Source organism: Pseudophryne corroboree, chromosome 5 (genome assembly GCF_028390025.1).
Source record: "Pseudophryne corroboree isolate aPseCor3 chromosome 5, aPseCor3.hap2, whole genome shotgun sequence".
In the NCBI taxonomy this organism is placed as follows: Eukaryota; Metazoa; Chordata; class Amphibia; order Anura; family Myobatrachidae; genus Pseudophryne; species Pseudophryne corroboree.
In genome coordinates this window covers 847,373,704-847,396,414 of record NC_086448.1, presented here as the reverse complement: position 1 = coordinate 847,396,414, position 22,711 = coordinate 847,373,704, and the positions used below count along the sequence as shown (strand labels likewise).

Sequence of the window (22,711 nt, the reverse complement as noted above, 5' to 3'; positions counted from 1 at the left end):
AAAGATGAGGCTGTATACACGTGCAGTATAGTGAGAGAATAGGCATCTACTGGGCACACGCTGCCTCACTGCCTGGCACACGTGCAGTACAGTGAGAGAATAGGCCTCTACTGGGCACACGCTGCCTCACCGCCTGTCACACGTGCAGTATAGTGAGAGAATAGGCCTCTACTGGGCACACGCTGCCTCACCGCCTGGCACACATGCAGTATAGTGATAGAATAGGCATCTACTGGGCACACGCAGCCTCACCGCCTGGTACACGCGCAGCATAGTGAGAGAATAGGGTGCTACTGGGCACACGCAGCCTCACCGCCTGGCACACGTGCAGTATAGTGAGAGAATAGGCATATACTGGGCACAAACTGCCTCACCGCCTGGCACACGTGCAGTACAGTGAGAGAATAGGCATCTACTGGGCACACGCTGCCTCACCGCCTGGCGCACATGCAGTATAGTGAGAGAATAGGGTGCTACTGGGCATACGCTGCCTCATCGCCTGGCACACGTGCAGTACAGTGAGAGAATAGGCATATACTGGGCACACGCTGTCTCACCGCCTGGCACACGTGCAGTATATTGAGAGAGTAGGCCTCTACTGGGCACACGCTGCCTCACCGCCTGGTGCACATGCAGTATAGTGAGAGAATAGGGTGCTACTGGGCATACGCTGCCTCATCGCCTGGCACACGTGCAGTACAGTGAGAGAATAGGCATATACTGGGCACACGCTGCCTCACCGCCTGGCACACGTGCAGTATAGTGAGAGAATAGGCCTCTACTGGGCACACACAGCCTCACCGCCTGGCACACGTGCAGTACAGTGATAGAATAGGCATATACTGGGCACACGCAGCCTCACCGCCTGGCACACGTGCAGTATAGTGATAGAATAGGCATCTACTGGGCACACACAGCCTCATCGCTTGGCACACGTGCAATACAGTGAGAGAATAGGCATCTACTGGGCACACGCAGTCTCACCGCCTGGCACACGTGCAGTATAGTGATAGAATAGGCATCTACTGGGCACACGCAGCCTCATCGCTTGGCACACTGGCAGTATAGTGATAGAATAGGCATCTACTGGGCACATGAAGCCTCACTGCCTGGCACACATGCAGTATAGTGATAGAATAGGCATATACTGGGCACACACAGCCTCACCGCCTGGCACACGTGCAGTATAGTGAGAGAATAGGGTGCTACTGGGCACACGCTGTCTCACCGCCTGGCACACGTGCAGTACAGTGATAGAATAGGCATATACTGGGCACACGCAGCCTCACCGCCTGGCACACGTGCAGTATAGTGAGAGAATAGGGTGCTTCTGGGCACACGCGGCCTCACCGCCTGGCACACGTACAGTATAGTGATAGAATAGGCATATACTGGGCACACGCTGCCTCACTGCCTGGCACACGTGCAGTACAGTGAGAGAATAGGCATCTACTGGGCACACGCATCCTCACCGCCTGTCACACGCGCAGTATAGTGATAGAATAGGCATATACTGGGCACACACAGCCTCACCGCCTGGTACACGTGCAGTATAATGATAGAATAGGCATCTACTGGGCACACGCAGCCTCACCGCCTGGCACACGTGCAGTACAGTGAGAGAATAGGCATCTACTGGGCACACGCAGCCTCACCGCCTGGCACACGTGCAGTACAGTGAGAGAATAGGCATCTACTGGGCACACGCAGCCTCACCGCCTGGCACACGTGCAGTATAGTGATAGAATAGGCATATACTGGGCACACACAGCCTCACCGCCTGGCACACGTGCAGTATAATGATAGAATAGGCATCTACAGGGCACACGCAGCCTCACCGCCTGGCACACGTGCAGTACAGTGAGAGAATAGGCATATACTGGGCACACGCTGCCTCACCGCCTGGTACACGCGCAGCATAGTGAGAGAATAGGGTGCTACAGGGCACACGCAGCCTCACCGCCTGGCACACATGCAGTATAGTGATAGAATAGGCATCTACTGGGCACACGCTGCCTCACCGCCTGGACACGCGCAGCATAGTGAAAGAATAGGCATCTACTGGGCACACGCTGCCTCACCGCCTGGCACACGTGCAGTATAGTGAGAGAATAGGGTGCTACTGGGCACACGCTGTCTCACCGCCTGGCACACGCGCAGCATAGTGGGAGAATAGGGTGCTACTGGGCACACGCTGTCTCACCGCCTGGCACACGTGCAGTATAGTGATAGAATAGACATCTACTGGGCACACGCAGCCTCACTGCCTGGCACACATGCAGTATAGTGATAGAATAGGCATCTACTGGGCACACGCTGCCTCACCGCTTGGAACACGCGCAGCATAGTGAGAGAATAGGGTGCTACTGGGCACACGCAGCCTCACCGCCTGGCACACATGCAGTATAGTGATAAAATAGGCATCTACTGGGCACACGCTGCCTCACCGCCTGGAACACGCGCAGCATAGTGAGAGAATAGGCATCTACTGGGCACACGCTGCCTCACCGCCTGGCACACGTGCAGTATAGTGAGAGAATAGGCATCTACTGGGCACACGCTGCCTCACCGCCTGGCACACGTGCAGTATAGTGAGAGAATAGGCATCTACTGGGCACACGCTGCCTCACCGCCTGGCACACGTGCAGTATAGTGAGAGAATAGGCATATACTGGGCACACATAGCCTCACCGCCTGGCACACGTGCAGTATAGTGATAGAATAGGCATCTACTGGGCACACGCAGCCTCACCGCCTGGTACACGCGCAGCATAGTGAGAGAATAGGGTGCTACTGGGCACACGCAGCCTCACCGCCTGGCACACGCGCAGCATAGTGAGAGAATAGGCATCTACTGGGCACACGCTGCCTCACCGCCTGGCACACGTGCAGTATAGTGATAGACTAGGCATATACTGGGCACACGCTGCCTCACCGCCTGGAACACGCGCAGCATAGTGAGAGAATAGGCATCTAGTGGGCACACGCTGCCTCACCGCCTGGCACACGTGCAGTATAGTGAGAGAATAGGCATATACTGGGCACACGCTGCCTCACCGCCTGGAACACGCGCAGCATAGTGAGAGAATAGGCATCTAGTGGGCACACGCTGCCTCACCGCCTGGCACACGTGCAGTATAGTGAGAGAATAGGCATATACTGGGCACACGCAGCCTCACCGCCTGGCACACGTGCAGTATAGTGAGAGAATAGGGTGCTACTGGGCACACGCTGTTTCACCGCCTGGCACACGTACAGTATAGTGATAGAATAGGCATATACTGGGCACACACAGCCTCACCGCCTGGCACACGTGCAGTATAGTGATAGAATAGGCATCTACTGGGCACACGCAGCCTCACCGCCTGGCACACGTGCAGTATAGTGAGTGAATAGGCATCTACTGGGCACACGCTGTCTCACCGCCTGGCACACGTACAGTATAGTGATAGAATAGGCATATACTGGGCACACGCAGCCTCACCGCCTGGCACACGTGCAGTATAGTGATAGAATAGGCATCTACTGGGCACACGCAGCCTCACCGCCTGGCACACATGCAGTATAGTGAGAGAATAGGCATATACTGGGCACACGCAGCCTCACCGCCTGACACACGTGCAGTATAGTGATAGAATAGGCATATACTGGGCACACATAGCCTCACCGCCTGGCACACGTGCAGTATAGTGATAGAATAGGCATCTACTGGGCACACGCTGTCTCACCACCTGGTACACGCGCAGCATAGTGAGAGAATAGGGTGCTACTGGGCACACGCTGCCTCACCGCCTGGCACACGTGCAGTATAGTGAGAGAATAGGGTACTACTGGGCACACGCTGTCTCACCGCCTGGCACACGTACAGTATAGTGATAGAATAGGCATATACTGGGCACACGCAGCCTCACCGCCTGGCACACGTGCAGTATAGTGAGAGAATAGACATCTACTGGGCACACGCAGCCTCACCGCCTGTCACACGTGCAGTATAGTGATAGAATAGGCATATACTGGGCACACGCTGCCTCACCGCCTGGAACACGCGCAGCATAGTGAGAGAATAGGCATCTAGTGGGCACACGCTGCCTCACCGCCTGGCACACGTGCAGTATAGTGAGAGAATAGGCATATACTGGGCACACGCAGCCTCACTGCCTGGCACACGTGCAGTATAGTGAGAGAATAGGGTGCTACTGGGCACACGCTGTTTCACCGCCTGGCACACGTACAGTATAGTGATAGAATAGGCATCTACTGGGCACACGCAGCCTCACCGCCTGGCACACGTGCAGTATAGTGATAGAATAGGCATCTACTGGGCACACGCAGCCTCACCGCCTGGCACACGTGCAGTATAGTGATAGAATAGGCATCTACTGGGCACACGCAGCCTCACCGCCTGGCACACGTGCAGTATAGTGAGTGAATAGGCATCTACTGGGCACACGCTGTCTCACCGCCTGGCACACGTACAGTATAGTGATAGAATAGGCATATACTGGGCACACGCAGCCTCACCGCCTGGCACACGTGCAGTATAGTGATAGAATAGGCATATACTGGGCACACGCAGCCTCACCACCTGGTACACATGCAGCATAGTGATAGAATAGGCATCTACTGGGCACACGCAGCCTCACCGCCTGGCACACGTGCAGTATAGTGATAGAATAGGCATCTACTGGGCACACGCAGCCTCACCGCCTGGCACACGTGCAGTATAGTGAGTGAATAGGCATCTACTGGGCACACGCTGTCTCACCGCCTGGCACACGTACAGTATAGTGATAGAATAGGCATCTACTGGGCACACGCAGCCTCACCGCCTGGCACACATGCAGTATAGTGATAGAATAGGCATCTACTGGGCACACGCTGTCTCACCGCCTGGCACACGTGCAGTATAGTGATAGAATAGGCATCTACTGGGCACACGCTGTCTCACCGCCTGGCACACGCGCAGTATAGTGATAGAATAGGCCTCTACTGGGCACACGCTGTCTCATCGCCTGGCACACGTGCAGTATAGTGATAGAATAGGCATCTACTGGGCACACGCAGCCTCACCGCCTGGCACACGCGCAGTATAGTGACAGAATAGGCATCTACTGGGCACACGCTGCCTCACCGCCTGGCACACATGCAGTATAGTGAGAGAATAGGCATATACTGGGCACACGCAGCCTCACCGCCTGGCACACGTGCAGTATAGTGATAGAATAGGCATCTACTGGGCACACGCAGCCTCACCGCCTGTCACACGCGCAGTATAGTGAGAGAATAGGCATCTACTGGGCACACGCACCCTCACCGCCTGGCACACGCACAGTATAGTGATAGAATAGGGTGCTACTGGGCACACGCAGCCTCACCGCCTGGCACACGTGCAGTATAGTGATAGAATAGGCATCTACTGGGCACACGCAGCCTCACCGCCTGTCACACGCGCAGTATAGTGAGAGAATAGGGTGCTACTGGGCACACGCAGCCTCACCGCCTGGCACACATGCAGTAAAGTGAGAGAATAGGCATATACTGGGCACAAGCAGCCTCACCGCCTGGCACACGTGCAGTATAGTGATAGAATAGGCATCTACTGGGCACACGCAGCCTCACCGCCTGTCACACGCGCAGTATAGTGAGAGAATAGGCATCTACTGGGCACACGCACCCTCACCGCCTGGCACACGCACAGTATAGTGATAGAATAGGGTGCTACTGGGCACACGCAGCCTCACCGCCTGGCACACGTGCAGTATAGTGATAGAATAGGCATCTACTGGGCACACGCAGCCTCACCGCCTGTCACACGCGCAGTATAGTGAGAGAATAGGGTGCTACTGGGCACACGCAGCCTCACCGCCTGGCACACGCACAGTATAGTGATAGAATAGGGTGCTACTGGGCACACGCAGCCTCACCGCCTGTCACACGCGCAGTATAGTGATAGAATAGGCATATACTGCGCACACGCTGTCTCACCGCCTGGCACACGTGCAGTATAGTGATAGAATAGGCATATACTGGGCACACGCAGCCTCACCGCCTGGCACACGTGCAGTATAGTGATAGAATAGGCATCTACTAGGCACACGCTGTCTCACCGCCTGGCACACGTGCAGTATAGTGACAAAATAGGCATCTACTGGGCACACGCAGCCTCACCGCCTGGTACACGCGCAGCATAGTGAGAGAATAGGGTGCTACTGGGCACACGCTGCCTCACCGCCTGGCACACGTGCAGTATAGTGAGAGAATAGGCTGCTACTGGGCACACGCTGCCTCACCGCCTGGCACACGTGCAGTATAGTGAGAGAATAGGCATCTACTGGGCACACGCTGCCTCACCGCCTGGCACACGTGCTGTATAGTGAGAGAATAGGGTGCTACTGGGCACACGCTGTCTCACCGCCTGGCAGTGGCACACGTGCAGTATAGTGAGAGAATAGGCATCTACTGGGCACACGCTGTCTCACCGCCTGGCACACGTGCAGTATAGTGACAGAATAGGCATCTACTGGGCACATACTGCCTCACCGCCTGGAACACGTGCAGCATAGTGAGAGAATAGGCATCTACTGGGCACACGCTGCCTCACCGCCTGGCACACGTGCAGTATAGTGAGAGAATAGGCATATACTGGGCACACGCAGCCTCACCGCCTGGCACACGTGCAGTATAGTGATAGAATAGGCATATACTGGGCACACATAGCCTCACCGCCTGGCACACGTGCAGTATAGTGATAGAATAGGCATCTACTGGGCACACGCAGCCTCACCGCCTGGTACACGCGCAGCATAGTGAGAGAATAGGGTGCTACTGGGCACACGCAGCCTCACCGCCTGGCACACGCGCAGCATAGTGAGAGAATAGGCATCTACTGGGCACACGCTGCCTCACCGCCTGGCACACGTGCAGTATAGTGATAGACTAGGCATATACTGGGCACACGCTGCCTCACCGCCTGGAACACGCGCAGCATAGTGAGAGAATAGGCATCTAGTGGGCACACGCTGCCTCACCGCCTGGCACACGTGCAGTATAGTGAGAGAATAGGCATATACTGGGCACACGCTGCCTCACCGCCTGGAACACGCGCAGCATAGTGAGAGAATAGGCATCTAGTGGGCACACGCTGCCTCACCGCCTGGCACACGTGCAGTATAGTGATAGAATAGGCATCTACTGGGCACACGCAGCCTCACCGCCTGGCACACGTGCAGTATAGTGAGTGAATAGGCATCTACTGGGCACACGCTGTCTCACCGCCTGGCACACGTACAGTATAGTGATAGAATAGGCATATACTGGGCACACGCAGCCTCACCGCCTGGCACACGTGCAGTATAGTGATAGAATAGGCATCTACTGGGCACACGCAGCCTCACCGCCTGGCACACATGCAGTATAGTGAGAGAATAGGCATATACTGGGCACACGCAGCCTCACCGCCTGACACACGTGCAGTATAGTGATAGAATAGGCATATACTGGGCACACATAGCCTCACCGCCTGGCACACGTGCAGTATAGTGATAGAATAGGCATCTACTGGGCACACGCTGTCTCACCACCTGGTACACGCGCAGCATAGTGAGAGAATAGGGTGCTACTGGGCACACGCTGCCTCACCGCCTGGCACACGTGCAGTATAGTGAGAGAATAGGGTGCTACTGGGCACACGCTGTCTCACCGCCTGGCACACGTACAGTATAGTGATAGAATAGGCATATACTGGGCACACGCAGCCTCACCGCCTGGCACACGTGCAGTATAGTGAGAGAATAGACATCTACTGGGCACACGCAGCCTCACCGCCTGTCACACGTGCAGTATAGTGATAGAATAGGCATATACTGGGCACACGCTGCCTCACCGCCTGGAACACGCGCAGCATAGTGAGAGAATAGGCATCTAGTGGGCACACGCTGCCTCACCGCCTGGCACACGTGCAGTATAGTGAGAGAATAGGGTGCTACTGGGCACACGCTGTTTCACCGCCTGGCACACGTACAGTATAGTGATAGAATAGGCATCTACTGGGCACACGCAGCCTCACCGCCTGGCACACGTGCAGTATAGTGATAGAATAGGCATCTACTGGGCACACGCAGCCTCACCGCCTGGCACACGTGCAGTATAGTGATAGAATAGGCATCTACTGGGCACACGCAGCCTCACCGCCTGGCACACGTGCAGTATAGTGAGTGAATAGGCATCTACTGGGCACACGCTGTCTCACCGCCTGGCACACGTACAGTATAGTGATAGAATAGGCATATACTGGGCACACGCAGCCTCACCGCCTGGCACACGTGCAGTATAGTGATAGAATAGGCATATACTGGGCACACGCAGCCTCACCACCTGGTACACATGCAGCATAGTGATAGAATAGGCATCTACTGGGCACACGCAGCCTCACCGCCTGGCACACGTGCAGTATAGTGATAGAATAGGCATCTACTGGGCACACGCAGCCTCACCGCCTGGCACACGTGCAGTATAGTGAGTGAATAGGCATCTACTGGGCACACGCTGTCTCACCGCCTGGCACACGTACAGTATAGTGATAGAATAGGCATCTACTGGGCACACGCAGCCTCACCGCCTGGCACACATGCAGTATAGTGATAGAATAGGCATCTACTGGGCACACGCTGTCTCACCGCCTGGCACACGTGCAGTATAGTGATAGAATAGGCATCTACTGGGCACACGCTGTCTCACCGCCTGGCACACGCGCAGTATAGTGATAGAATAGGCCTCTACTGGGCACACGCTGTCTCATCGCCTGGCACACGTGCAGTATAGTGATAGAATAGGCATCTACTGGGCACACGCAGCCTCACCGCCTGGCACACGCGCAGTATAGTGACAGAATAGGCATCTACTGGGCACACGCTGCCTCACCGCCTGGCACACATGCAGTATAGTGAGAGAATAGGCATATACTGGGCACACGCAGCCTCACCGCCTGGCACACGTGCAGTATAGTGATAGAATAGGCATCTACTGGGCACACGCAGCCTCACCGCCTGTCACACGCGCAGTATAGTGAGAGAATAGGCATCTACTGGGCACACGCACCCTCACCGCCTGGCACACGCACAGTATAGTGATAGAATAGGGTGCTACTGGGCACACGCAGCCTCACCGCCTGGCACACGTGCAGTATAGTGATAGAATAGGCATCTACTGGGCACACGCAGCCTCACCGCCTGTCACACGCGCAGTATAGTGAGAGAATAGGGTGCTACTGGGCACACGCAGCCTCACCGCCTGGCACACATGCAGTAAAGTGAGAGAATAGGCATATACTGGGCACAAGCAGCCTCACCGCCTGGCACACGTGCAGTATAGTGATAGAATAGGCATCTACTGGGCACACGCAGCCTCACCGCCTGTCACACGCGCAGTATAGTGAGAGAATAGGCATCTACTGGGCACACGCACCCTCACCGCCTGGCACACGCACAGTATAGTGATAGAATAGGGTGCTACTGGGCACACGCAGCCTCACCGCCTGGCACACGTGCAGTATAGTGATAGAATAGGCATCTACTGGGCACACGCAGCCTCACCGCCTGTCACACGCGCAGTATAGTGAGAGAATAGGGTGCTACTGGGCACACGCAGCCTCACCGCCTGGCACACGCACAGTATAGTGATAGAATAGGGTGCTACTGGGCACACGCAGCCTCACCGCCTGTCACACGCGCAGTATAGTGATAGAATAGGCATATACTGCGCACACGCTGTCTCACCGCCTGGCACACGTGCAGTATAGTGATAGAATAGGCATATACTGGGCACACGCAGCCTCACCGCCTGGCACACGTGCAGTATAGTGATAGAATAGGCATCTACTAGGCACACGCTGTCTCACCGCCTGGCACACGTGCAGTATAGTGACAAAATAGGCATCTACTGGGCACACGCAGCCTCACCGCCTGGTACACGCGCAGCATAGTGAGAGAATAGGGTGCTACTGGGCACACGCTGCCTCACCGCCTGGCACACGTGCAGTATAGTGAGAGAATAGGCTGCTACTGGGCACACGCTGCCTCACCGCCTGGCACACGTGCAGTATAGTGAGAGAATAGGCATCTACTGGGCACACGCTGCCTCACCGCCTGGCACACGTGCTGTATAGTGAGAGAATAGGGTGCTACTGGGCACACGCTGTCTCACCGCCTGGCAGTGGCACACGTGCAGTATAGTGAGAGAATAGGCATCTACTGGGCACACGCTGTCTCACCGCCTGGCACACGTGCAGTATAGTGACAGAATAGGCATCTACTGGGCACATACTGCCTCACCGCCTGGAACACGTGCAGCATAGTGAGAGAATAGGCATCTACTGGGCACACGCTGCCTCACCGCCTGGCACACGTGCAGTATAGTGATAGAATAGGCCTCTACTGGGCACACGCTGTCTCACCGCCTGGCACACGTGCAGTATAGTGATAGAATAGGCATCTACTGGGCACACGCAGCCTCACCGCCTGGCACACGCGCAGTATACTGACAGAATAGGCATCTACTGGGCACACGCTGCCTCACCGCCTGGCACACATGCAGTATAGTGAGAGAATAGGCATATACTGGGCACACGCAGCCTCACCGCCTGGCACACGTGCAGTATAGTGAGAGAATAGGGTGCTACTGGGCACACGCAGCCTCACCGCCTGGCACACGTGCAGTATAGTGATAGAATAGGCATCTACTGGGCACACGCAGCCTCACCGCCTGTCAAACGCGCAGTATAGTGAGAGAATAGGGTGCTACTGGGCACACACAGCCTCACCGCCTGGCACACGCACAGTATAGTGATAGAATAGGGTGCTACTGGGCACACGCAGCCTCACCGCCTGTCACACGCGCAGTATAGTGATAGAATAGGCATATACTGGGCACACGCTGTCTCACCGCCTGGCACACGTGCAGTATAGTGATAGAATAGGCATATACTGGGCACACGCAGCCTCACCGCCTGGCACACGTGCAGTATAGTGATAGAATAGGCATCTACTGGGCACACGCTGTCTCACCGCCTGGCACACGTGCAGTATAGTGACAGAATAGGCATCTACTGGGCACACGCAGCCTCACCGCCTGGTACACGCGCAGCATAGTGAGAGAATAGGGTGCTACTGGGCACATGCAGCCTCACCGCCTCGCACACGTGCAGTATAGTGATAGAATAGGCATCTACTGGGCACACGCTGTCTCACCGCCTGGAACACGCGCAGCACAGTGAGAGAATAGGCATCTACTGGGCACACGCATCCTCACCGCCTGGCACACATGCAGTACAGTGATAGAATAGGCATCTACTGGGCACACGCTGTCTCACCGCCTGGAACACGCGCAGCATAGTGAGAGAATAGGCATATACTGGGCACACGCTGTCTCACCGCCTGGCACACGTGCAGTATAGTGATAGAATAGGCATCTACTGGGCACACGCTGCCTCACCGCCTGGTACACGTGCAGTATAGTGATAGAATAGGCATCTACTGGGCACACGCTGCCTCACCGCCTGGTACACGTGCAGTATAGTGAGAGAATAGGGTGCTACTGGGCACACGCTGTCTCACCGCCTGGCAGTGGCACACGCGCAGCATAGTGAGAGAATAGGCATCTACTGGGCACACGCTGTCTCACCGCCTGGCACACGTGCAGTATAGTGATAGAATAGGCATCTACTGGGCACACGCTGTCTCACCGCCTGGCACACATGCAGTATAGTGACAGAATAGGCATCTACTGGGCACACGCTGCCTCATCGCCTGGCACACGTGCAGTATAGTGACAGAATAGGCATCTACTGGGCACACGCTGTCTCACCGCCTGGCACACGTGCAGTATAGTGACAGAATAGGCATCTACTGGGCACACGCAGCCTCACCGCCTGGAACACGTGCAGCATAGTGAGAGAATAGGCATCTACTGGGCACACGCTGCCTCACCGCCTGGCACACGTGCAGTATAGTGAGTGAATAGGCTGCTACTGGGCACACGCTGCCTCACCGCCTGGCACACGTGCAGTATAGTGAGAGAATAGGGTGCTACTGGGCACACGCTGTCTCACCGCCTGGCAGTGGCACACGCGCAGCATAGTGAGAGAATAGGCATCTACTGGGCACACGCTGTCTCACCGCCTGGCACACGTGCAGTATAGTGATAGAATAGGCATCTACTGGGCACACGCTGTCTCACCGCCTGGCACACGTGCAGTATAGTGATAGAATAGGCATATACTGGGCACACGCAGCCTCACCGCATGGCACACGTGCAGTATAGTGATAGAATAGGCATCTACTGGGCACACGCTGTCTCACCGCCTGGAACACGTGCAGCATAGTGAGAGAATAGGCATCTACTGGGCACACGCTGCCTCACCGCCTGGCACACGTGCAGTATAGTGATAGAATAGGCATCTACTGGGCACACGCAGCCTCACCGCCTGGCACACGCGCAGTATACTGACAGAATAGGCATCTACTGGGCACACGCTGCCTCACCGCCTGGCACACATGCAGTATAGTGAGAGAATAGGCATATACTGGGCACACGCAGCCTCACCGCCTGGCACACGTGCAGTATAGTGAGAGAATAGGGTGCTACTGGGCACACGCAGCCTCACCGCCTGGCACACGTGCAGTATAGTGATAGAATAGGCATCTACTGGGCACACGCAGCCTCACCGCCTGTCACACGCACAGTATAGTGATAGAATAGGGTGCTACTGGGCACATGCAGCCTCACCGCCTGTCACACGCGCAGTATAGTGATAGAATAGGCATATACTGGGCACACGCTGTCTCACCGCCTGGCACACGTGCAGTATAGTGATAGAATAGGCATATACTGGGCACACGCAGCCTCACCGCCTGGCACACGTGCAGTATAGTGATAGAATAGGCATCTACTGGGCACACGCTGTCTCACCGCCTGGCACACGTGCAGTATAGTGACAGAATAGGCATCTACTGGGCACACGCAGCCTCACCGCCTGGTACACGCGCAGCTTAGTGAGAGAATAGGGTGCTACTGGGCACATGCAGCCTCACCGCCTCGCACACGTGCAGTATAGTGATAGAATAGGCATCTACTGGGCACACACAGCCTCACCGCCTGGAACACGCGCAGCATAGTGAGAGAATAGGCATCTACTGGGCACACGCATCCTCACCGCCTGGCACACATGCAGTACAGTGATAGAATAGGCATCTACTGGGCACACGCTGTCTCACCGCCTGGAACACGCGCAGCATAGTGAGAGAATAGGCATATACTGGGCACACGCTGTCTCACCGCCTGGCACACGTGCAGTATAGTGATAGAATAGGCATCTACTGGGCACACGCTGCCTCACCGCCTGGCACACGTGCAGTATAGTGATAGAATAGGCATCTACTGGGCACACGCTGCCTCACCGCCTGGTACACGTGCAGTATAGTGATAGAATAGGCTGCTACTGGGCACACGCAGCCTCACCGCCTGGCACACGTGCTGTATAGTGAGAGAATAGGGTGCTACTCGGCACACGCTGTCTCACCGCCTGGCAGTGGCACACGCGCAGCATAGTGAGAGAATAGGCATCTACTGGGCACACGCTGTCTCACCGCCTGGCAAACGTGCAGTATAGTGACAGAATAGGCATCTACTGGGCACACGCTGCCTCATCGCCTGGCACACGTGCAGTATAGTGACAGAATAGGCATCTACTGGGCACACGCTGTCTCACCGCCTGGCACACGTGCAGTATAGTGACAGAATAGGCATCTACTGGGCACACGCAGCCTCACCGCCTGGAACACGTGCAGCATAGTGAGAGAATAGGCATCTACAGGGCACACGCTGCCTCACCGCCTGGCACACGTGCAGTATAGTGAGAGAATAGGCATCTACTGGGCACACGCAGCCTCACCGCCTGGCACACGTGCAGTATAGTGAGAGAATAGGGTGCTACTGGGCACACGCTGTTTCACCGCCTGGCACACGCGCAGCATAGTGAGAGAATAGGCATCTACTGGGCACACGCTGTCTCACCGCCTGGCACACGTGCAGTATAGTGATAGAATAGGCATCTACTGGGCACACGCTGTCTCACCGCCTGGCACACGTGCAGTACAGTGATAGAATAGGCATATACTGGGCACACGCAGCCTCACCGCCTGGCACACGTGCAGTATAGTGATAGAATAGGCATCTACTGGGCACACGCTGTCTCACCGCCTGGCACACGTGCAGTATAGTGATAGAATAGGCATCTACTGGGCACACGCTGCCTCACCGCCTGGAACACGTGCAGCATAGTGAGAGAATAGGCATCTACTGGGCACACGCAGCCTCACCGCCTGGCACACGCGCAGCATAGTGAGAGAATAGGGTACTACTGGGCACACGCTGTCTCACCGCCTGGCACACGTACAGTATAGTGATAGAATAGGCATCTACTGGGCACACGCTGTCTCACCGCCTGGCGCATGTGCAGTATAGTGATAGAATAGGCATCTACTGGGCACACGCTGTCTCACCACCTGTTACACGTGCAGTACAGTGAGAGAATAGGCATATACTGGGCACACGCTGTCTCACCGCCTGTCACACGTGCAGTACAGTGATAGAATAGGGTGCTACTGGGCACACGCAGCCTCACCGCCTGGCAAGCGTGCAGTACAGTGATAGAATAGGGTGCTACTGGGCACACGCAGCCTCACCGCCTGGCACACGTGCAGTATAGTGATAGAATAGGGTGCTACTGGGCACACGCAGCCTCACCGCCTGGCACACGTGCAGTATAGTGATAGAATAGGCATCTACTGGGCACACGCTGTCTCACCGCCTGGCACACGTGCAGTATAGTGATAGAATAGGGTGCTACTGGGCACACGTAGCCTCACCGCCTGGCACACGTGCAGTATAGTGATAGAATAGGCATCTACTGGGCACACGCAGCCTCACCGCCTGGCACACGTGCAGTACAGTGATAGAATAGGGTGCTACTGGGCACATGCAGCCTCACCGCCTGGACACGCGCAGTATAGTGAGTGAATAGGCATCTACTGGGCACACACTGCCTCACCGCCTGGCACACGTGCAGTATAGTGATAGAATAGGCATCTACTGGGCACACACAGCCTCACCGCCTGGCACACGTGCAGTATCGTGATAGAATAGGCATCTACTGGACACACGCTGTCTCACCGCCTGGCACATGTGCAGTATAGTGATAGAATAGGGATCTACTGGGCACACGCTGTCTCACCGCCTGGCACACGTGCAGTATAGTGATAGAATAGGCATCTACTGGACACACGCTGTCTCACCGCCTGGCACATGTGCAGTATAGTCATAGAATAGGCATCTACTGGGCACACGCTGTCTCACCGCCTGGCACACGTGCAGTACAGTGATAGAATAGGCATCTACTGGGCACACGCTGTCTCACCACCTGTCACACGTGCAGTACAGTGAGAGAATAGGCATCTACTGGGCACACGCAGCCTCACCGCCTGTCACACGTGCAGTACAGTGATAGAATAGGCATCTACTGGGCACACGCTGTCTCACCGCCTGTCACACGTGCAGTACAGTGATAGAATAGGCATCTACTGGGCACACGCTGTCTCACCACCTGTCACACGTGCAGTACAGTGAGAGAATAGGCATCTACTGGGCACACGCAGCCTCACCGCCTGTCACACGTGCAGTACAGTGATAGAATAGGCATCTACTGGGCACACGCTGTCTCACCGCCTGTCACACGTGCAGTATAGTGATAGAATAGGCATCTACTGGGCACACGCAGCCTCACCGCCTGGCACACGTGCAGTATAGTGATAGAATAGGCATCTACTGGGCACACGCTGTCTCACCGCCTGGCACACGTGCAGTATAGTGACAGAATAGGCATCTACTGGGCACACGCTGCCTCATCGCCTGGCACACGTGCAGTATAGTGACAGAATAGGCATCTACTGGGCACACGCTGTCTCATCGCCTGGCACACGTGCAGTATAGTGACAGAATAGGCATCTACTGGGCACACGCAGCCTCACCGCCTGGAACACGTGCAGCATAGTGAGAGAATAGGCATCTACTGGGCACACGCTGCCTCACCGCCTGGCACACGTGCAGTATAGTGAGAGAATAGGCTGCTACTGGGCACACGCTGCCTCACCGCCTGGCACACGTGCAGTATAGTGAGAGAATAGGGTGCTACTGGGCATACGCTGTCTCACCGCCTGGCAGTGGCACACGCGCAGCATAGTGAGAGAATAGGCATCTACTGGGCACACGCTGTCTCACCGCCTGGCACACGTGCAGTATAGTGATAGAATAGGCATCTACTGGGCACACGCTGTCTCACCGCCTGGCACACGTGCAGTATAGTGATAGAATAGGCATATACTGGGCACACGCTGTCTCACCGCCTGTCACACGTGCAGTACAGTGATAGAATAGGGTGCTACTGGGCACACGCAGCCTCACCGCCTGGCACGCGTGCAGTACAGTGATAGAATAGGGTGCTACTGGGCACACGCAGCCTCACCGCCTGGCACACGTGCAGTATAGTGATAGAATAGGGTGCTACTGGGCACACGCAGCCTCACCGCCTGGCACACGTGCAGTATAGTGATAGAATAGGCATCTACTGGGCACACGCTGTCTCACCGCCTGGCACACGTGCAGTATAGTGATAGAATAGGGTGCTACTGGGCACACGTAGCCTCACCGCCTGGCACACGTGCAGTATAGTGATAGAATAGGCATCTACTGGGCACACGCAGCCTCACCGCCTGGCACACGTGCAGTACAGTGATAGAATAGGGTGCTACTGGGCACATGCAGCCTCACCGCCTGGACACGCGCAGTATAGTGAGAGAATAGGCATCTACTGGGCACACACTGCCTCACCGCCTGGCACACGTGCAGTATAGTGATAGAATAGGCATCTACTGGGCACACACAGCCTCACCGCCTGGCACACGTGCAGTATAGTGATAGAATAGGCATCTACTGGACACACGCTGTCTCACCGCCTGGCACATGTGCAGTATAGTGATAGAATAGGCATCTACTGGGCACACGCTGTCTCACCGCCTGGCACACGTGCAGTATAGTGATAGAATAGGCATCTACTGGACACACGCTGTCTCACCGCCTGGCACATGTGCAGTATAGTCATAGAATAGGCATCTACTGGGCACACGCTGTCTCACCGCCTGGCACACGTGCAGTACAGTGATAGAATAGGCATCTACTGGGCACACGCTGTCTCACCACCTGTCACACGTGCAGTACAGTGAGAGAATAGGCATCTACTGGGCACACGCAGCCTCACCGCCTGTCACACGTGCAGTACAGTGATAGAATAGGCATCTACTGGGCACACGCTGTCTCACCGCCTGTCACACGTGCAGTACAGTGATAGAATAGGCAACTACTGGGCACACGCTGTCTCACCACCTGTCACACGTGCAGTTAAGTGAGAGAATAGGCATCTACTGGGCACACGCAGCCTCACCGCCTGTCACACGTGCAGTACAGTGATAGAATAGGCATCTACTGGGCACACGCTGTCTCACCGCCTGTCACACGCGCAGTATAGTGATAGAATAGGCATATACTGGGCACACGCAGCCTCACCGCCTGGCACACGTGCAGTACAGTGATAGAATAGGCATCTACTGGGCACACGCTGTCTCACCGCCTGTCACACGTGCAGTATAGTGATAGAATAGGCATCTACTGGGCACACGCTGTCTCACCGCCTGTCACACGCGCAGTATAGTGATAGAATAGGCATCTACTGGGCACACGCTGTCTCACCGCCTGTCACACGTGCAGTATAGTGATAGAATAGGCATATACTGGGCACACGCAGCCTCACCGCCTGGCACACGTGCAGTATAGTGATAGAATAGGCATCTACTGGGCTCACGCTGTCTCACCGCCTGTCACACGTGCAGTATAGTGATAGAATAGGCATCTACTGGGCACACGCTGTCTCACCGTCTGTCACACGCGCAGTATAGTGAGAGAATAGGCATATACTGGGCACACACAGCCTCACCGCCTGGCACACGTGCAGTATAGTGATAGAATAGGCATATACTGGGCACACGCAGCCTCACCGCCTGGCACACGTGCAGTATAGTGATAGAATAGGCATCTACTGGGCACACGCTGTCTCACCGCCTGTCACACGTGCAGTATAGTGATAGAATAGGCATCTACTGGGCACACGCAGCCTCACCGCCTGGCACACGTGCAGCATAGTTATAGAATAGGGTGCTACTGGGCACACGCTGTCTCACCGCCTGTCACACGCGCAGTATAGTGAGAGAATAGGCATATACTGGGCACACACAGCCTCACCGCCTGGCACACGTGCAGTACAGTGAGAGAATAGGCATCTACTGGGCACACGCTGTCTCACCGCCTGTCACACGTGCAGTATAGTGCTAGAATAGGCATCTACTGGGCACACGCTGTCTCACCGCCTGTCACACGCGCAGTATAGTGAGAGAATAGGCATATACTGGGCACACACAGCCTCACCGCCTGGCACACGTGCAGTACAGTGATAGAATAGGCATCTACTGGGCACACGCTGTCTCACCGCCTGTCACACGTGCAGTATAGTGATAGAATAAGCATCTACTGGGCACACGCTGTCTCACCGCCTGTCACACGCGCAGTATAGTGATAGAATAGGCATCTACTGGGCACACGCTGTCTCACCGCCTGTCACACGTGCAGTATAGTGATAGAATAGGCATATACTGGGCACACGCAGCCTCACCGCCTGGCACACGTGCAGTATAGTGAGAGAATAGGCATCTACTGGGCACACGCTGTCTCACCGCCTGTCACACGTGCAGTATAGTGAGAGAATAGGCATATACTGGGCACACACAGCCTCACCGCCTGGCACACGTGCAGTATAGTGATAGAATAGGCATCTACTGGGCACATGCTGTCTCACCGCCTGTCACACGCGCAGTATAGTGATAGAATAGGCATCTACTGGGCACACGCTGTCTCACCGCCTGTCACACGCGCAGTATAGTGATAGAATAGGCATCTACTGGGCACACGCTGTCTCACCGCCTGTCACACGTGCAGTATAGTGATAGAATAGGCATATACTGGGCACACGCAGCCTCACCGCCTGTCACACGTGCAGTATAGTGAGAGAATAGGCATCTACTGGGCACACACTGCCTCACCGCCTGTCACACGTGCAGTACAGTGATAGAATAGGCATATACTGGGCACACGCAGCCTCACCGCCTGTCACACGTGCAGTATAGTGATAGAATAGGCATATACTGGGCACACGCTGCCTCACCGCCTGGAACACGCGCAGCATAGTGAGAGAATAGACATCTACTGGGCACACGCAGCCTCACCGCCTGTCACACGTGCAGTATAGTGAGAGAATAGGCATCTACTGGACACACGCTGTCTCACCGCCTGGCACACGTGCAGTATAGTGAGAGAATAGGCATATACTGGGCACACGCTGTCTCACCGCCTGTCACACGCGCAGTATAGTGATAGAATAGGCATCTACTGGGCACACACTGTCTCACCTCCTGGCACACGTGCAGTATAGTGATAGAATAGGCATCTACTGGGCACACGCTGTCTCTCCGCCTGGCACACGTGCAGTATAGTGATAGAATAGGCATCTACTGGGCACACGCTGTCTCACCGCCTGTCACACGTGCAGTATAGTGATAGAATAGGCATATACTGGGCACACGCTGTCTCACCGCCTGTCACACGTGCAGTATAGTGATAGAATAGGCATATACTGGGCACACGCTGTCTCACCGCCTGGCACACGTGCAGTACAGTGATAGAATAGGCATCTACTGGGCACACGCTGTCTCACTGCCTGTCACACGCGCATTATAGTGATAGAATAGGCATCTACTGGGCACACGCTGTCTCACCGCCTTTCACACGTGCAGTATAGTGATAGAATAGGCATATACTGGGCACACGCTGTCTCACCGCCTGGCACACGTGCAGTATAGTGAGAGAATAGGCATATACTGGGCACACGCTGTCTCACCGCCTGTCACACGTGCAGTATAGTGATAGAATAGGCATCTACTGGGCACACGCTGTCTCACCGCCTGGCACACGTGCAGTATAGTGATAGAATAGGCATATACTGGGCACACACTGTCTCACCGCCTGGCACACGTGCAGCATAGTGAGAGAATAGGCTGCTACTGGGCACATATTACATATGATAACTTGTAATTACGTGTGTAATGAGCGTGCACGGCTTCTTCTGTACATGTAAATGCCGTGGATCTTTGCGCCAGAGCTTTGTGCTATCTCATGGCTTCACGTAGGGCTGCATCATAAACTGTGGGGCCCGGGACTGACAAAATAGGCAGCCCCTCCCCCCCAAAAAATAAAAAAAAATAAAAAAAAAAATATATATATAGATTGATATAGATATACAGTATATAGATATATATATAAAAAAAAAGTGAAATAAATATATATTTAGAAAAAAATTAAATAAAATTCCTATGCCCCCACAGTTAGTCCCCTAACACCATATTATGCCCCACACAGTAATGCCCCAGTACTTGCTCATTGTCAGGGGTTCTGCTGGTGTGCCCCACCCCCCCTCCCGCCGCCGCTGCAGCAGACGGTCTGGCAGCCTGCTTCAAGAAAAACTATTGAAAAAGTTCCTGCCAAAATGGCCGCCACCTCAGAGAAGACAGTTATTAAAGATACTGTAGCCTCCTCTAGTATCTTTAACAACGGTCTCCTCTGAGGCAGCAGCCATCTTTAGAGGGACATTTTCAGTAGCTCCTGTAGATGGACAGGGACACGGACGGTGGCGGGCGGCGGCAAGAGTGTTAGAGAGGCTGGGCCCGGGACAGCTGTGCCCGCAGTACCTCCCTGATGGTGGGCCTGGCTTCACGTATGCCCACACACAATTTCACTACGCATCACACGGGGATCTGTTTTTTAAAATTGCAGCAGCACAAGCAACCCCTATCGCTGGCGAACGCGCCCATTCCCAGTGTGTCTTCTCACCCTGTGATGAACCTGCCCCATTGGGAGTTACTGTCTACATTTCCCCAGGCACAATATTTAATTTTCTTCCTCTATGTAATTTACAACGATTTCCCCGTACGTGTCCCGCGATGTAACGCGCAGTGTGAGACGTTTGGGTCCTGTAACTTGCCTGTGATCCCAGTTCTAGGTGGATGGTCGCCCTGGAGCACCTGGACAGAATGTACCGCCACCTGCGACTCCGGAATCCAAACCCGCAACCGGTCCTGTTCTAACCCAGTTCCCTCACATGGGGGCTCCGAGTGCTGGGGGCCACAGATACAGACCAGGGAATGTAACACGCAGCCCTGCAGAGGTCAGCACTGAGGCTATGTATACTATTGTATAATCCTTGTATGCTATTGTATAATATTTAGCTATACACTGAGTGGGCAAATTATTCTGACCACCGGGCGATGTTATACTAAGCAGCCGGTTATAGTGACATAGTAACATAGTTTCTGAGGTTGAAAAAAGACCATTTGTCCGTCGAGTTCATCCTGTTTGTGGTCTCCACTCTGTATTATTTTTTGGACTAATTTTGTCTATTGCTAATGTCGGCCGTTGTGTTTATTCCTCTTTTTTTAATAACTATAGTGTGTGACTACGCACCAACCCTGTATATTCTATTAGGAATTTATCTAGCCCCTTCTTAAAAGTGTTGACTGAGTCCGTCATTACTACTCTCTCAGGCAGGGAATTCCAAACACGTATTGTCTTTACTGTGAAGAAACCTTTACACCTCAATGTGCGGAAACTCCTCTCCTCTAACCTAAGCGGGTGTCCGCGTGTCCTCTGTGATGATTTTGCCAAAAACAGATCCCCCGCTAGCTCTGTGTATTGTCTCCTTATATATTTGTAGATGTTGATCATGTCCCCTCTCAGTCTCCTCTTTTCCAGTGTAAACATGCCTAGTCTTGCAAGCCTTTCCTCGTATTCCAGCGTCTCCATGCCCTTAATTAGTTTGGTCGCCCGCCTCTGAACCTTTTCTAGCTCCAGGATATCCTTTTTGTAATATGGTTCCCAAAATTGCACACAGTATTCAAGATGTGGCCTCTCTAGTGATTTATATAATGGGAGTATAACACTCGTCCCTAGCATCAATTCCCCGTTTTTTGCATGCTAATATCTTATTAGCCTTCTTTGCTGCAATCCTACATTGTGTACTGCTGCCTAGTTTGCTATCTATGTAAACACCTGGTGACGCAGGGTGCCTGACTCTGTCTGCAGGTAATGGTGACGCAGAGTGTCTGACTCTGTCTGTAGGTATTGATGACACAGGGTGTCTGACTCTGTCTGCAGGTTATGGGGATGTAGGGTTTTTGACTCTTGTCTGCAGGTAATGGTAATGCAGGGTGTCTGACTCTGTCTGCAGGTAATGGTGACGCAGAGTGTCTGACTGTAGGTATTGATGACACAGGGTGTCTGACTCTGTCTGCAGGTTATGGGGATGTAGGGTTTCTGACTCTTGTCTGCAGGTAATGGTAATGCAGGGTGTCTGACTGTCTGCAGGTAATGGTGACGCAGAGTGTCTGACTCTGTAGGTATTGATGACACAGGGTGTCTGACTGTCTGCAGGTTATGGGGATGTAGG

General features: G+C 54.4%; 1 protein-coding gene across 1 annotated transcript in view; it reads left to right on the top strand.

Annotated features, from left to right (window-relative positions):
- Positions 1 to 22,711, top strand: part of LOC134929706 (SCO-spondin-like) — a 583,357-nt gene that overhangs the window by 206,873 nt on the left and 353,773 nt on the right. Inside the window, exon 57 of the mRNA XM_063925285.1 lies at positions 21,263 to 21,433. Coding sequence (XP_063781355.1) covers positions 21,263 to 21,433 — 171 coding nt within the window. The remainder of the gene's footprint in view (positions 1 to 21,262; positions 21,434 to 22,711) is intronic.